This window comes from Patiria miniata, unplaced genomic scaffold (genome assembly GCF_015706575.1).
Source record: "Patiria miniata isolate m_02_andy unplaced genomic scaffold, ASM1570657v1 HiC_scaffold_7, whole genome shotgun sequence".
Lineage (NCBI taxonomy): Eukaryota > Metazoa > Echinodermata > Asteroidea > Valvatida > Asterinidae > Patiria > Patiria miniata.
In genome coordinates, this window is record NW_024037074.1 from 22,507,747 (window position 1) to 22,523,071 (window position 15,325).

The 15,325-nt window shown below is 39.6% G+C and overlaps 1 protein-coding gene across 1 annotated transcript; it reads left to right on the forward strand.

The window, feature by feature from the left end:
• Positions 1–4,155: 4,155 nt before the first annotated feature.
• LOC119746119 (low-density lipoprotein receptor-related protein 1-like) lies at positions 4,156–14,676 on the forward strand. Its single transcript, XM_038222916.1, has 6 exons — positions 4,156–4,563; positions 5,811–5,912; positions 6,759–6,884; positions 8,751–8,894; positions 11,348–11,503; positions 13,583–14,676. Exons 1-6 carry the CDS (start codon positions 4,191–4,193, stop codon positions 13,711–13,713), a joined length of 1,032 nt encoding a protein of 343 aa, XP_038078844.1. The 5' UTR covers positions 4,156–4,190; the 3' UTR covers positions 13,714–14,676.
• The last annotated feature ends 649 nt before the right edge of the window (positions 14,677–15,325 follow it).

Here is a 15,325-nt window from a genome sequence, read left to right on the forward strand (position 1 = left end):
GCAACCAAAAAGACACGTCCCATTAGGCCTATATGTTTGATTTGTTTGTCATAATTATTAAAATCTGACATCGTGACAGTTGTCTCTGATTTGGATGATCAAAATAACAATATAAAAGTGGGACAGGTCTACATTAAATAGGTCAATACGTAAAAAATGTATTTTTGTAAATAGGCCATAGATGTAAATTAATCTTGAAATTATGAAAAGTGTATTGGCATTGAAAAAAGAAAGGAAAAAGAAAGAAAATTATTGAAAATGAATTTTCTCTAAAACCAAGGAGTCTAACTCATTAAAAAAAAAGAAAATATTGAGTTACATGGCCCGGACAGCACAGATTTTTAATAAGGCATCCCCTGCGTAGAATTAGAATTAGGCAGGATTTTTTTCTACAACGCCAAAACTGCACACTTTGGAATTCTGTGGTTGTTGCAACAAATAAAGAGATGTCGCTATGGTGGATGATCGCAAGCCAACAATATAGGCACAAGTTTTGTTACTTGGAAAAGAGTGGTTGCTGTGCTATTTTTAAGCTACTTGGTTGCAAAGCCTTAGGCCTATCTGCGCTAAAATAGGAGCATCGAGGATACAGCTTTTTCATGTTTTTGATATGCGCCTACCACCCCTACTCCCTAGCCCTCCCTGGATACGTCATGTACATGGGGCACACTACTGCCTTTCCATCATGTATAGTACATGTACTTGTGGAATAAGAAGGCACCTTTCTTCTAACGGAAAGGTGCCTTCTAATTCTACAAGTATTCCTATAGTACATGTACGCCAATGGTAACCAGGTGGTAACAATTTATACAATGTAATTTGAGTGACCAAAATATCCACCCTTGGGCATGAATAACATGACCAAATCCCGACATTGGACCTGGGGCAGAGTGGAGGGGGAGGGGGGACATTTGATACGCAAAATCAGTCGGTGTGATCCTTCGCTCTGCATCTTGTCTTTCTTGATTATGTTAATGTTGATGGATGGTGGGGTGCTGTGGTCAAACGGTTTCGGTGTTCGACTCGTGTGCCATGGTACAACGTACATGGGTTGGAATCCTGACTGTGGAAATGTGGTGCTTGTGCTCTTGAGCAAGGCACTTTACCATTATTGCTTCGTCCTTCGGATGCGACGTTAAGCCGTGTGTTGTCACGTTAAAGAACCCAGTAACAGTTATCGCTAAGAGAAGGGGTTCGCCCTGGTGTTTCTGGCTGCAGCAGCTTGTAAACCCTAAGGTGCTACATACAATGTACATGTAATGGTGCAGCTACACAATGGGTCTCATATCTCTCATGTACATGTACTTCATTCACCTGTCTCTAATAATAAACATACATTACCTGTAACTCCCAGCGCCTTGAGTACCATATTTATACGCCGTTGCGTTAATGCCTGAATAGGTTTCTGCAACGTAGCCATACAGATACAGATCCAGATGGCAACAAACATGGCAGCTTGTGCACAACCTATGACAGGTATGAGGCCGAGTACCATTACCATGGAGGTAGGAAACAACTCCATGCATGCAGTTACATGTACATGTAATGCGCCTATCAAATGTTTGCAAATCCCAACACCCATACCATTTAACTACAGGTGCAATAATGATAATCACTTAATCAGTTGGACTCCACAGAATGCTTGTGATGCTTGTGTTGGAGTTTGGCTGGATTGTAATAATCGATATTTTTTTAACTTGATTACTCGATATTAGTTTGATATCGATATCGCCGATAACAATTGTTTTAATCATTTTATATCGACATTTTTGTTGTTGTGTTTTTACTTTTTGTTTAACGTTTGTTGTATATTAATATAAAAGTCAGCGGCAGCTTGTGCTTAAAATAAATACATCGCGAAATGTCAAGCAGCGTCGCTTTGTGCTGTAGCTACGTTCGCTGGAATTTGCAGTCTCCCCCAATGTAGAACCTCAAAAGGAAACGCCCATTCTGCATGTTCTGGGCAAACTATCCGTGCTGAGATTTGTTTTAACATAATTTAGCTATCATCTAGAGAATAGGCCTACCGTGGATAATTGGAACTTAAGTTTTTTTTTTTTTAATCAAAGTGTCATCTTTATGGTCTTACATTACATCCAATTACATGGGATAATCAACATATCGAATATTCTCGATGTTGGATTTCTGATCAATGGATTATTGAAAATTCTGATTTTGACAGTGCTTTGCTGGATTGGGATCTTTAGGGTTAGGCCTAATTAAAGCTTGACTGGTTCTTATACCCCCATGCATGTAGATTTGTGCACAAATTGCATGGTTGGTTTGGTCATCCAATCCCAAGAATTTCAGAAAGGTGTATTCATTGTATTGTATTGTCACTAACTGCAAGAAGTCGGCCAAGTACTTCTAAAATAAAACGGCGATAAAACATACATGTACCTCAAAACACGAAGCAGCCATTCACCAAGCAAAAGATCGACTTTAACCAAAGTAAAGTGACTAAAATATGAAAAATATTGATTAGGCGAAAAAAAAAATATGTTTAGCGTCCTGCCTTTTTGCAAAAAGGAAGCAGCTAGGATGCCCTTTTTTTCCTCCCTCTGAAATGGCTATCCTATTTTTCAAGATGTCCACAAATTGGTGTTGTTTTTAATGGCCGCCATGGGCTTGGAAAATGACATTACAGCTTTAAATGGGCTAGATGCAACAGATAAAAAGGCCAAAATGATGTCACTGTTGAAAATTTATCAATTTTTCGGTTAAAAAACAAACAAACAAAAAGGGAGCCGGCCTCCAAAATGGAAGCGGATGGGGACGCTAAACATGTTTCGTTTTGTTTTTCGCCTTATTTCTGTGGCTTCTCAGGAAGATCCGTCCAGTGCTGCTGTTCTGGCTGTGTTGTGTGCTTGTGTGCATGCGACTGTGCCAGTCAGGGTGACCAGATAAAAATTGAAAAATCAGGAATCAAAAAATCTGCTAGATCATGCCTCTGACTCAAGCACATGGTCTAGCAGATTTTTTTTATTCTTGATTTTCAACCAGTGGCCGAACCACCGCTGTTCCTGAGGCTCACAGTGTGACATAAGGTTTATGAGCATGCGCCACTTTTTCCGGGCTGTGCCGTAAAATGAATCATGAGCTCGTTCATAAAAACAAATCACTGAGAACGGCCTTCCAAAAAAACGGCTCATGATGCATAACCAAATTTTAGAAGGATTTTTGTCCTATTAGTAGTAAAAGCAACATGACCTATGAATAAATACATGTAGCTGCTCAAATACAGCGTGTGTCAATAAAAACGCAGGATTCAAAGCGATTTTTTTTTCTGAGAAAATTATGCTACTGGTGTGCCTAATTTGATAAGGATTTGATTGTCCATAATTTCATCTTTGACAAGATTTTTTTTGGTGGAATTTGGACTTTTGGTTCAAAAGTTATGACAAGTTTTGTGAAGCCCTTCTGAAGCGGGTTGGTCTGATTCAATGACCTTAACACAACGACCAGTTATGTACAATGCAGGTATGCATTGAAGACAATTAAACCAGAACAAAACTTTCTTTGAAACAACTGATGATGTAAGTATCACTTAAATTTAATAACTGGACTATCATTGTTTCAAAGCATCATGAATTATTGACTAATAACATTGATTGTGGACTAAAGGATAAATGTAAGCCTAATCCTGCCACACATGTCCTTCTTTGTGATCCACAAATACTTTCACCTGTACTGAATTCAAACCTTTCATTAGGTATGTGTGATTTCACAAATCAGACCAGCTTGGAATTTATAACCCTTCTTCAATGTACTCTATCTCTAGACAGGATTGTCCAAATGAGATGGGATAAAAAGCATAGTGAAGAGAAGGAAAGGTACACGTACTTTGAAAAGAGGGTTAACATTATGATGAATAGGGGTGGTTTATATTCTTAATATTTTTGTTTCTAATCCTGCGTTTTATTGACACACGCTGTACATGTACCGTTATCCCAATATCGTCCCAACTACATGTACATATTTTCCTACATGTATGTGTAGTTGGGATTATCACAACTATTGTTAGGTATCCCAGCTATTGTTAGGAATTCCCCAACTATTTTTGGAAAGCTGTCCCAACTTTGGTAGTTAATTGAGAATATACATACACTTGAAGCTTGTACCACTGATACATTTTTTTTCTGTATATATTTTTTTCTTCTGTTGTTTTTGCACCTGTAGATGGCTATGACATGGTTGGCTCAACATGTGTAGTCTCCTATACATCAACTGAGTATATATCATCATCTAGGGGTGCTCTGGTCTACTCGATGATTGGCTCCCAATACTCTGTAGGAACCTGTTACTACATATTCTATACGGCTGATGATGGCCGTCTCCTAGTGGATGCAGAGAAGATGGGCTTAGACGGCACCGGAGCCTGTCTCAACTTCGAGGAAAGCTCAGATTCCTCATTCAACAGGAGAAGGCAGTTGGCAAGGTATTGTGGGAATACATTGTTTCAGGTAAACACGACCAAGCGGTACCTGAAGATCAAGTTTGATTCGTCCTCATACACTGACCAGGCTGAGTTTCGTCTGGTTGTATCACCATTCTTTGAAGGCGGTAAGAATGAAAGTTTTTCAGGTTATGCTCAGCCATTTGCATGCAGTGTTGAAGTCTAGTCCATCAGAATTCCTCACAAGTCACACACATGTGAGGTGTGTGAGATTTTTCAGACTTTTAAACACATTTTGGAATATTTTAGCAGTCGATTATTCAACACTGCACTTGACCGGATATTCGAAACTTGCCGATCAAGTTTCACACACACACGAACTGCAGCTGCCTTCCTCGCTGGTCAAAAATGTCGTACAAAGCGCGCCGGTGAAAATTTGCGTGCGACAATGTATATTATGAGTCACTGAAGTATTTTGAAGTAAGTACCGGTACTGTATAACTGTCCAGGGACTTTAACCCAGCTAAAAGAATGGGACCAATAAATAGGTGTTGACAAGAAGTTTACTGTCAACAAAAAAGTGGCATCTGACAACAAAAATGTAACTTCACAATTAAAATTACAACACAGTCAAGTGGCCACATGCGTTTTTTTTTTTTTTCGTTTTGAATATTCAAAACTGGCAAAAAAAGCAATTTGCATATTCGTTTAAATATCCGGTAATTTTGGGACTTTTTTAATTGTGAGGCAGTGCGTGTGAAGAAATTGGATTAATGAAATTCTCTCTCTTATTGTCCCTCCTAAGTGTCCCTTTCAACCGTGCGCTTTAATTTTGCCCTTTCATTGCCATAATGATTGCAAGCATTAACATTCCAAGTGCTATCAACAAATACTTGCCGGACTTCCGAACCGACCATTTCAGTTCGGTTCCGTTCCGTTCGGTTTGGTTCGGTTCGGAAGACCAAGTTCGACTATTTTTAGTTTGGTTCGGCGGTTCGGCTGCAGCACTATTCTATGGCCGGTCACTGGAGTAGATTCTGTGCTTCAGGCCTTACACATTGATTCTAGCTGCTGAGGCATAGGGTACAGCCATAACCCAGGCCTGGCGCGCTTTATGTGTACATACGTCATTAATATTCATTGTGTATGTATATGTATGTACTATGTACATGGCTGGGGACAGCTTGAGACAGAGAGAGAACAACAGATTCATGGTCCTCAAAATGAGAACAGTCCTCACATGTACAATGTATGTTCGTATACTTTTTGCTTAGTCAATGGTAAGTGTTATACATATATTAGTAAAACATAGAGAAACACAGTGCATGACCGTTTGAGTTTAGTTTGTTGCACTTCAAAGAACTGCATTGTGCAACTGACTTATTCAGCTATATACTCCCTTTCTATTTTACAGGTGTTTCCATCGAAACCTTCAATTGTGATGATGGGTACAACATTAGCAAAGACATGAGGTCGGATGGTCATCAAAATTGCCCAGACAATAGCGATGAGAAGGGTATGTTTGGTAGAAAAAGTTTTAAGGTCATTTAACCAACTATAAATGTTGTGTAAATACATAGCTCCGGTGAGCACTGCTTGAACTTATTTTCATCATATATTATTCATTTTGCTAAAGATCTTCATTTTCAAGGCATTGACCTAAACATCTCAACCACCCTCCCGGACAATTTTTAATCAGTATGCAGGTTACTATTGATCCCTGAACTGAAGTCAGTGATCAATAGCGATGGTTGCATTGTTGTGGAGCGGCCTGGCCTTCCACAACATTTTTAAAATCTTTTTCGCACTAAGTCTTGGGAATCTTGTAGCAATGGCATGAACGCTGTTTAAGAAAATTAGACCGCTGGTGTAAATATTAACACATTCAAACAAAACGGCGGCTTCCCAAAATGGCGCTCAGGGGTATCACTGCGTTCCATATTAGCAATGCTTGCTCACCGCATGTAGCACGTATGTGACATGTGTACAACCCTAGCGCGGAGGTTATAAACTTGTTTTTTTTAAAGCTGGGCATTCTGCAACAAACCTTAATTATTGCGCGCGACTGACTACAAACCATGTCGCCGTAGCCTAGGAAAAGTAAAACAAAAGTTAAACGGCGTACAGGATTCCCAAGAGGGTAGTACGAGCAGGCATGCTGGTCTAATCGTGCCGTTAGATATGCACTATCCACTATTGATCACTTGCGTCTTGGGCCGAGATTACATGTAGTTACACACTGGATTGCCTTTGCATCCAGCTTTATGCTGTGTGCTTTTTGCCAGTAAAGAGTGTGTGGGCTGACCTGTAATTTTAAGGCAGAACTTTAATTCTAAGGCCTTCTGTACCCTGTATCCAACAGGTGCCTCTGCATTGCCCTGCTCAAGTCGTATGTTATCCTGTGGTGAATCAGGACCATGCATCGCCAAGGACTGGAAGTGCGACAGAATCCCTGACTGCCCAAATGCAAGCGACGAGGAAGGCTGTAGTAAGTCCAGAAGACATTCAGTACAAATAAAATTGGCTGTGTACGTGTACGGACTCTGCTGTGTGCACAGTACAGATACCGGTAGTCTAAACAAAGCCTCATATTCATGGCAGATGTCGAATTTTGAGTCTGAAATCGGCCAAATTGTCATTGGCGTGATGACTTGTGATGTAGGGGGTTAACTAGGTAACAGAGATGAAATGTTTCCGATTTTAATGGGAAAACCAATTTTTTGACTTTTCTAGCAAAAATTTTATTTTGCAATGATTTGTCCCACAAAATTTGATCTTTTAACAATTTTTCCACAAAATGTGATTTTATTTCAAATTTGATGAAAACGGCATATAAAATGTATCGTGAGCGTAGTTTTTAATCTCTTTCACCATTGGTAAATTAGTGTTTCTATGGTAAGAACACCTTGGCCAACACTGATTGGAATCCTTTTCCTGCTGGATAAAAGGTTAAACATTGACCTGTTACATGGAAAAATCACCATGTCACACGGTAATACAGTGTGTGGTGTGCTGGAATTTACTACCTTACGGAGACATGCACACAATAGGGAACAAAAGATTGTGTACGTCTCCACAAAAACATTTCTATAGATGAATACGTCTCCACAAGAATTTCACAAAATAGATATATGGATTTTACTCAAAAACTAGGAATTTCCAAGGTAGGTTGATCCGTCGCAAATGGAAGAGTTTTAGAAAAGGGATATTTAGTCCAAATTTCAGCCCAGGGAATTAATTCTGGTTAAAATAAGAGCATTTTGAAACTTCAATGTCAAACTCGAAAACTTTACTACACGAGAACAAAGAAATGTCTCCACAAGAATACAAATTCCAGAACGTGTGCGTGCGTGCACAGCACATGATGACACCGCGCCACCCGCTCTAGCACATGGCCGGCTGGGTGCGTACGTGGGTAGCCACATAAACGATCCAATGGATAAAATCCAACATGTGCAATTTTTGGAGGTTTCACATTTAGTTGTACAAAAACGTAACGCTTTAAAAATCACGAGGATTACCTTGAGGATGGCAACGAGGGTATTTTTTATACATTTCACTGGCAGTTGTTGGAAGAAAAAGACGATAATGCCCAATTTTTCCCATGTATGTTAGTGAAGTTTGGTTGAATCATGGACAAGAATGATGCCCTGGTCTTTTGGACTTTTTTCTCAACTTTCTCAAGTGAGAAGTGAACTGTTTTGTTGATGAGTCCATTACTCTAACCGTAATTCAGGCTTTATTTATTCTTATGAAAACACTGAACATTTTTCTCATATTAAAATTAACAGGAGGCGGTATCTGGAAATTGGGCATGAAGTGTATTGTGCATGTTTACATGTACATGTAACTGCAGCACGGCACAGATTGGCACCGGTCGGCACTAAAAAAAATCAACAGTCGCAAAAGTAGAAAAGTTTCAGCTTCTGTGAGGTGTTCCACGACAATCACATGATTTCTCAGTTTTGTGACCTGAGCATTTTTTTTCTGCTTGATGCCAATGGTTCTGTCGTGACGCAAGCAAATCGTGGGTCGACCTGAGGCCGGCTTTAGAGTGGGGATACATGTATCTACATGTAACTCAAGATCAGTGTACCCTTTTCTCTCCTTTAACAAATACCAGTTCCGTTAGACGGTGTGGTATGCGGTAGCGGTCTACGCCAACATGGTGCGTAACGGGCAAATAAAACCCTGCCAATTACCGATTTGATTTCAAGTCGACTCACATGTAAATGCTCATAAGGACCAGTCAAATTTATAATAACAAACTCGGCCAACAACATGCATGCTTGATATAGGATGTCCTTGACTTTTTTTTCACAAGTTTTTTATTATTATTTTATTTAATTTCCAGTATACAAGTGTCCTGGTAGTTCCTCCAATGGGGAATCTTATCAGCTGGAATGCCAGGATAAGAGTGGATGCTTCTCTCAGTATGAGCGATGTCGTGGGAATAGCTATAGCGAATGTGATGACGGATCAGCAAATAAGTACTGTGGTAAGTTGGAGGTTGTTTTTAGGAACTTTGGAGATACAGGTTCATGCACTTTACCATCTCTACTTAATTAGCTCTGTCCACACTGGACATCTTTGTGGTAAATTACACTTAAACAATCCAGTGTTCTCCAACCTGTAAATATAACCTGGTGCCCCGCCATGCTTTCTGAGGCACCTGCCAAGCTTCAAAAGTTGCCCACCATGATTAAAAACAAAGGAAAAAATAATAAAAAAGACAAACAAGTGGGACTACCCTTACCCTCCAGGGTATATTTTGGCCAGAAACTCTGCCAAAAGTAATAACATGCAACACTTGTCAAACTGACTAGCCTGCCCACTGTAGCAATCCATCAGATCAAAAGTCTGAAGGCCAAACTGCCTCAGAGTCTCTGGTCACTGATGCGTTAAAAAGATGATGTTGAGCCAGTTTTGTATGGTACTTAACTGTTAGTGTTACTGTGTTAGAAATGGCCTAAAAGCTGCTTTCCGTACATAAATTACATGTTAACAAATAGCGGCCCCTAGCATAAAGAAATGAATGACTGCAAATCGCGCCCCTAACATAATTATAGCCCCCCCCCCCCCACCTTTTTGACGGCGCACCGACCTTTAATTTTCAAAGTTGGAGAACACTGACAATCGCTGCACAGTCTTTAAAATGGCAGGAGAAAGCTGTCAGGGCACATTGTGCCGTTAACATTACACAGGCTGATTCACGCTGCGCATGATGAGTCAAAAGTCAACTTGCGGAAAGTGGTCGGATTTTACCCATTCAGATTTTAACCATTGGGTTGGTAAAAACAAAAAACACTCCAATATGAACACGGATACTCATATACCGGTGCATGTTTGTGGTGCTATTTGCTAATATGCAAGGTAGAAGTTGATTTCACCAAACTCATCATACCTTTAGATTCATGCTTTATGGCCCAAGGTAGCACTTGCAGTTCTCTTGCATTCAGTTGTAGCTGCATGTATGATGGATTTTCCAACTTGGACTTTCAGTAGACATATCATAAGTGACATGCATTGTATGAGTACTTTGATAGTAATACCATCCTGTTTTACATATTTCATGTATTTTCTATTTGAACAATAAGCAGCATTGCAAATTCTGTAAAGAGTTCCCTTTGCCATTTGCTATCGCGGCCATGAAAACATGTGCGTAATGCTCAATTCAGCAATGCTGTACTGTTCCAGCCGCACCAAAAAAGGTATGATGAAAATGTGGCAACCAGTCTATGCAAACATGGCATCACTGATCTCTATATAAAGACTGGATAGCGGATATGCATACAACATTCACACAGTAGACTTCGCATATTGACCAATTCGCCCCCGGTCTCACGAAGATGGCCGCGTATAATACGAACGTTCTAGGCGTAAATACGCGCACGTTGTATCAACAGTTGACGCACATTTTGGTCACGTTCACATATTATGATGTTCTAAAAGGGACACATTTCCGTAGTGATTATTATTTCAAAACGCCGAAAAAGTTATATTTGCGGCATTTTAGTAACCACAACGTTAGAAAAATTGTAGTTAACCTTGGTCAGTGATGGTGGTCAAAATATAAGTCAAGTGAACCACGACGTTACAAAAGAAATCATGCTGTCTATAAAAACGGCAACTTGTCCTTTGTAGATCACCAGCCGGTCTCACCAATATGGCGTCAAATTCGTACATTGTGCGGTTCTGTATTAGCTATCCAGTCTTTATATAGAGATCAGTGCATGGCATATGGCTGACCAACAGTGTAACACTGCAGAATGTACTGCGATTGCAGGTCGGATTGACATCGTAAAATACCAAGTAAACATCGATGGAGAAAGAAAATTTCTGCAAGTTAATTCCCTGAACTTGATCTATCTTGTCTGTGAATGTTTTTTTCCGTGTTCATGAATTTATTTCGAGGTTGTACCGCTCGTACTTACAGCGCATGTTCCCTGAAATTTCCTGCTGCAGCATGAGGTTCATCGCCCGCCACACACAGTGCACCATGCACGCTTATACCGCACGATATATGGATAGTGTTGGGCAGTTTCCCGTCCTGACTAGCGTTGTGGTAAAAAAAAAAAAAAAATTAAATAATTAAAAAAAAAAAAAATTAATAACAATAATACCGGAGTCTTATATCAAAAAGGACATCTCTTTCTACTGTAGTCTGTCAAAGATCCATAAGCATTTGAGTTAATACCATTTGTAACCTGAGATGACTTGGGTCAAACAACTTTAAAGGGGGGAGTATTTTCAATGTTGAAGCAAAACGCAGTCCAGTCAATGGCGGCATTGACGCCATCTACTCTTTACACAGCACAACAGTGCGCTGTAGTTGAGACATCAAGGGGATTCCCTTTCACCCGAAGTTCCCTTTTCCCCACTCTCCCCTGCATGTAGGACCACAAACTATCCTAAGAAATCCTACCATCCATTATCTTTGTTAAATTGCAGATGCTTGTGATGGCTATAACGATTACTACTATTTTGCAAATGAGCCACGGTTCGATTCGTACTGTCCAATGACCCGAACTTGCATGACAGCAGCGCAATTATGTGATGGCACGACAGACTGCCCTAATGGAGCAGATGAAGAATACAACTTATGCCGTAAGTATCTAGGTTCTATTGCACCAAAGGAATATGCTGTGCAGGTATTTTTCTCGTATTATCCATTCGCTATTGCAAAACCTTGTGCTTGTAGGCTCACATGGGGCAATGGGGCCTAAACTTGAACATTTTATGTGTGAAGAAACTGCAAATAGTTTCCTGCACACACGCGATAATATTTTTAAGTGTTTGACCAGCATGTGCAATTCCTGTGCACATTTCGAATATTCAATTGAATTCAACGTTTGACTACTTGAAAACTTAATTGTTCAACAGCCCTAGTGACCTGTGAGCAAGCATGGGATGATTTAAATTATATCCTGACATACAGATCCTTGTCATACGATTGGTGGAGCTCACATCAGGTGACATTCATAATTGCTCCCATTCACGCCGGGGCCCAAAAAGTCCCATTCGCCCATGGGGAATGGGATTTACTATTCAACAGTTAGGATCATCCTTGTTCCATGGCGCGATATTTGTGAGCAAATGCGTGCTGGTGTGCACGTTGAGCCAGTAGCTAGGCAAATGTGTGCTGGTGTGCACGTTGAGCCAGTAGCTAGGCAAATGCGTGCTGGTGTGCACGTTGAGCCAGTAGCTAGGCAAATGCGTGCTGGTGTGCGCGTTGAGCCAGTAGCTAGGCCTACAGAGTTGGGTTCAAACATTTCGTGAAGGGGTGGTTTAGAAGAGAGAAATAAATTTCCCACGAATTTCGTATTGAAATAGATGTGCATTTTAACTGTAAATCAAAAGACAAGGATCTATGTGTCAGTTATATAAAACAAATATTGAGTGGCTTTAAACTGTTGAATGGGAGGAACATTATTGCTTGGTAAAATCTGGACTTTTCCGTTTCACTTGGCTTGGCCTCGTGAAATAGAAAAGTCCCAATGTTACCTTGTGCTAATATTCCTCCCATTTCACTCTGAGCCACTCAATATTTTATAACAGTGTACATTGAATTTACATGTACCCACATGGGACAGTCAGATTAGACTAGATATCTCCACTTAAAAGGGAAGATACAACATTTGCAAACATAAAAAAACCAGAATGATTACATTACTACAAAATTCTTTACTGGAGTGTTAGGGAATGACAGTCTAAAGCATTCCATACAATCTTGACTCCTGGTGTGCTGACATCTTTAAGTAAAGTGGTATTTTTGTATCAATTTCCAACGCTGGCCGGCCGACCAGCGTCGGAGAAAACTAGCTTTTTTTCAAAAACTGCTCAAAATTGTTCATATTTAGTTATTCCTCATTTTCTTTGCAATTGATTACACACCTGTGAAGGGGTACCAAACCAGCTAGACTGATTCTCTAACCTTATAATTCTCCAACGTCTATAAATTGTTTCGTTCATCTTAAGTGGGTCAGGGAACCAGACAACAAGAACATGCATGATTGGTTTTCTTGGTTTTTCCAGCATCTACGAACCCAAAACGAGAAACAAGCCAGTGTGGCAATAATTTGCTTTAAAGGGAAGATACGACATTTGCAAACATCACAAAACATAATGATCAAATTATCACAAAATACCTTACTGTATTGTTAGGGAATGACAGTCTAAAGCATCCTGTAAAATCGTGGCTCCTGGTGTGCTGTCATTTTCAGGGAAAATGGGATTTTTCCAGTGCTGGTCAGCCGACCAGCGTGGGAGAAAACTGGCTTTTTTTTAAAAAGTGCTCCCCATTTTTCATAATTAGTTATTGTTTTCTTTGCAATTGATTACACACCTGTGAAGGGCTACGAGCCTGCAAGACTGATTCTCTGACCTTACAATCTCCCAAAGTCTATAAATTGCTCCGTTTCATCTTAATTGGGGTCAGGGAACCAGACTACAAGAACATGATTGGTTTTCATGGTTTTTCCAGCATCTATGAGCCCAAAACGTGAAACAAGTCATTTTAACAATATTTGCTATAACATAACAATCCTCCAAATCCATTTATTTCTGAAAAATGCAGCAAAAGCAAATGTTGTATATTCCCTTTAACCTTCACCATTTTGTCACCATATACATGTACATGTACAAAAATAATTCCATTGTTTTCCCCCTCTTTCCTTACTTTGTCAGATCCCAGCATTTATTGGTACTGGACCGGGGGTCAACTGGCGGGCCTTTTCATCGGTTTCATCATTTTTGCAGTGGTCGTCGTCGTCATTGTCGCCGTTGTGCACAAGAAGTGTCGCAAACAAGTGGGGTAGACTAATTTACGCATGACGACTGCCATCTTGGGGCCTATTCCTAAAAGTCTTGACAATGATCATAATTGAGTTAATGGCTCTAATATGAAAAGCACCAGACTACATGTGTATCTGTGTCAGGTGCATGCTTGACTGTCATATAGACTTAGATGGAATAAAAACCAAGCTGACAATTGTCAGAGTTTACTTCAGTACCCGATTTAGTACTGTCTAGCAGATTTTAACAATTAAATGTAATTCTGGGTCTTAACTCTAGATAGTTAAGAGGCACTTCAGGATTTGTTGTGTAAAGTTTTTTAAGGACCCTGTCACCCCAGCACTACAAATAACATGCTTTCAACAATAAATCTATAAAAGCGTAGTTCACAAGCTATTGTATTGTGTCTTTAAATTGTATAAATAGTGGAAACCCTTTTGGGTTCTATTTTGTACAGTGCACGTTTATAAAATACATGAGTAGTTTATGTTGTTTCCTGATGCCTTTGAGAGCTTTTGCTGACAATGTAATGTCTGTGTCAGCTTTGGCACTCTCTTCACTGCTGTAGGGTCTCTGTGTGTATGAATTCTACGATGTACGATTTTCTGTATATAAATATAGACTTGAACTGTTTTTGTATATTGATAATGTGTTAATATTGAAGATAATGCAGATTTTATTCATGTTATAACTCTGTCATGTAAATGCACTAACGGAATATACAACATTTGCTTTTGCTGTAATTTTCAGAAATTGATGGATTTGTGGGTTAGTACCGGTATGTTATAGCAAATATTGTTACACAGACTTTTTTGAAGTTTTGTGTTTGTAGATGCTGGAAAAACTACGAAAAAACAATCATGTTCTTGAAGTTGGGTTCCCTGACCTCCCTTAAAATGAAACAGAACAATTTATAGACGTCAGGGAATTGTTACGTCAGGGAACCAGTCTACCTGGCTTGTACCCATTCATAGACTTGCTGTAATCGGTTGCAAACAAAATGTAATCTAACCGAATATGGTAAATTGGGGGCAGTATTGGGGAAAAAAAACATTTTTTTTCTAGCGCTGGTTGGCTGACCAGCTTCATACAAAATAAACTGATACAAAAATGTCACTTTTCTTGAAAATAACAGCACACTAGGTGCCATGATTGTACAGGATGCTTGATTCTGTCATTCACTAACAGTCCAGTGAGGCATTCGTAATAATTTTTTGGGGGGATGTTTGCAAATGTTGTATATTCCCTTTTACATTTTCCTGAAACTTTTCATTGTATGGAGTCATAGACTACCCAGCTGAAACGTATATTTTTGTAAGCCTCTTGTATCATTTGGAAGCATACAGTGTAGATATGTCAAACATATATATAATTTCAACAGACGGCTTTCAACTTTTGGAAACACACCTTGCAAATTTCACATCCATGGTCACTTATAGGACAAACACATTTCCAGTGGGGAGGGGAACAGAACTTTTTTTGGGGGGGGGGGGGGCAATGCGCCCCAATCCCCTACCCCTGGCTATGCCACTAGAAAAAGGCCAAGTAAAACATAACAAATAGTCCTTGTAAAAAGAAAAATCGATAATCATTATTTATTAATATGTTATTGTTTATTATTGAATATTATTTGAA

What these genes read in the sequence shown, in the direction of transcription:
- LOC119746119 (XM_038222916.1), top strand. Translation starts at nt 4,191, where the DNA reads ATGGTTGGCTCAACATGTGTAGTCTCCTATACATCAACTGAGTATATA. An exon ending in ATCACCATTCTTTGAAGGCG is followed by an intron (nt 4,564 to 5,810) that starts GTAAGAATGAAA and finishes TCTATTTTACAG; the next exon opens with GTGTTTCCATCGAAACCTTC. An exon ending in AAGCGACGAGGAAGGCTGTA is followed by an intron (nt 6,885 to 8,750) that starts GTAAGTCCAGAA and finishes TTTAATTTCCAG; the next exon opens with TATACAAGTGTCCTGGTAGT.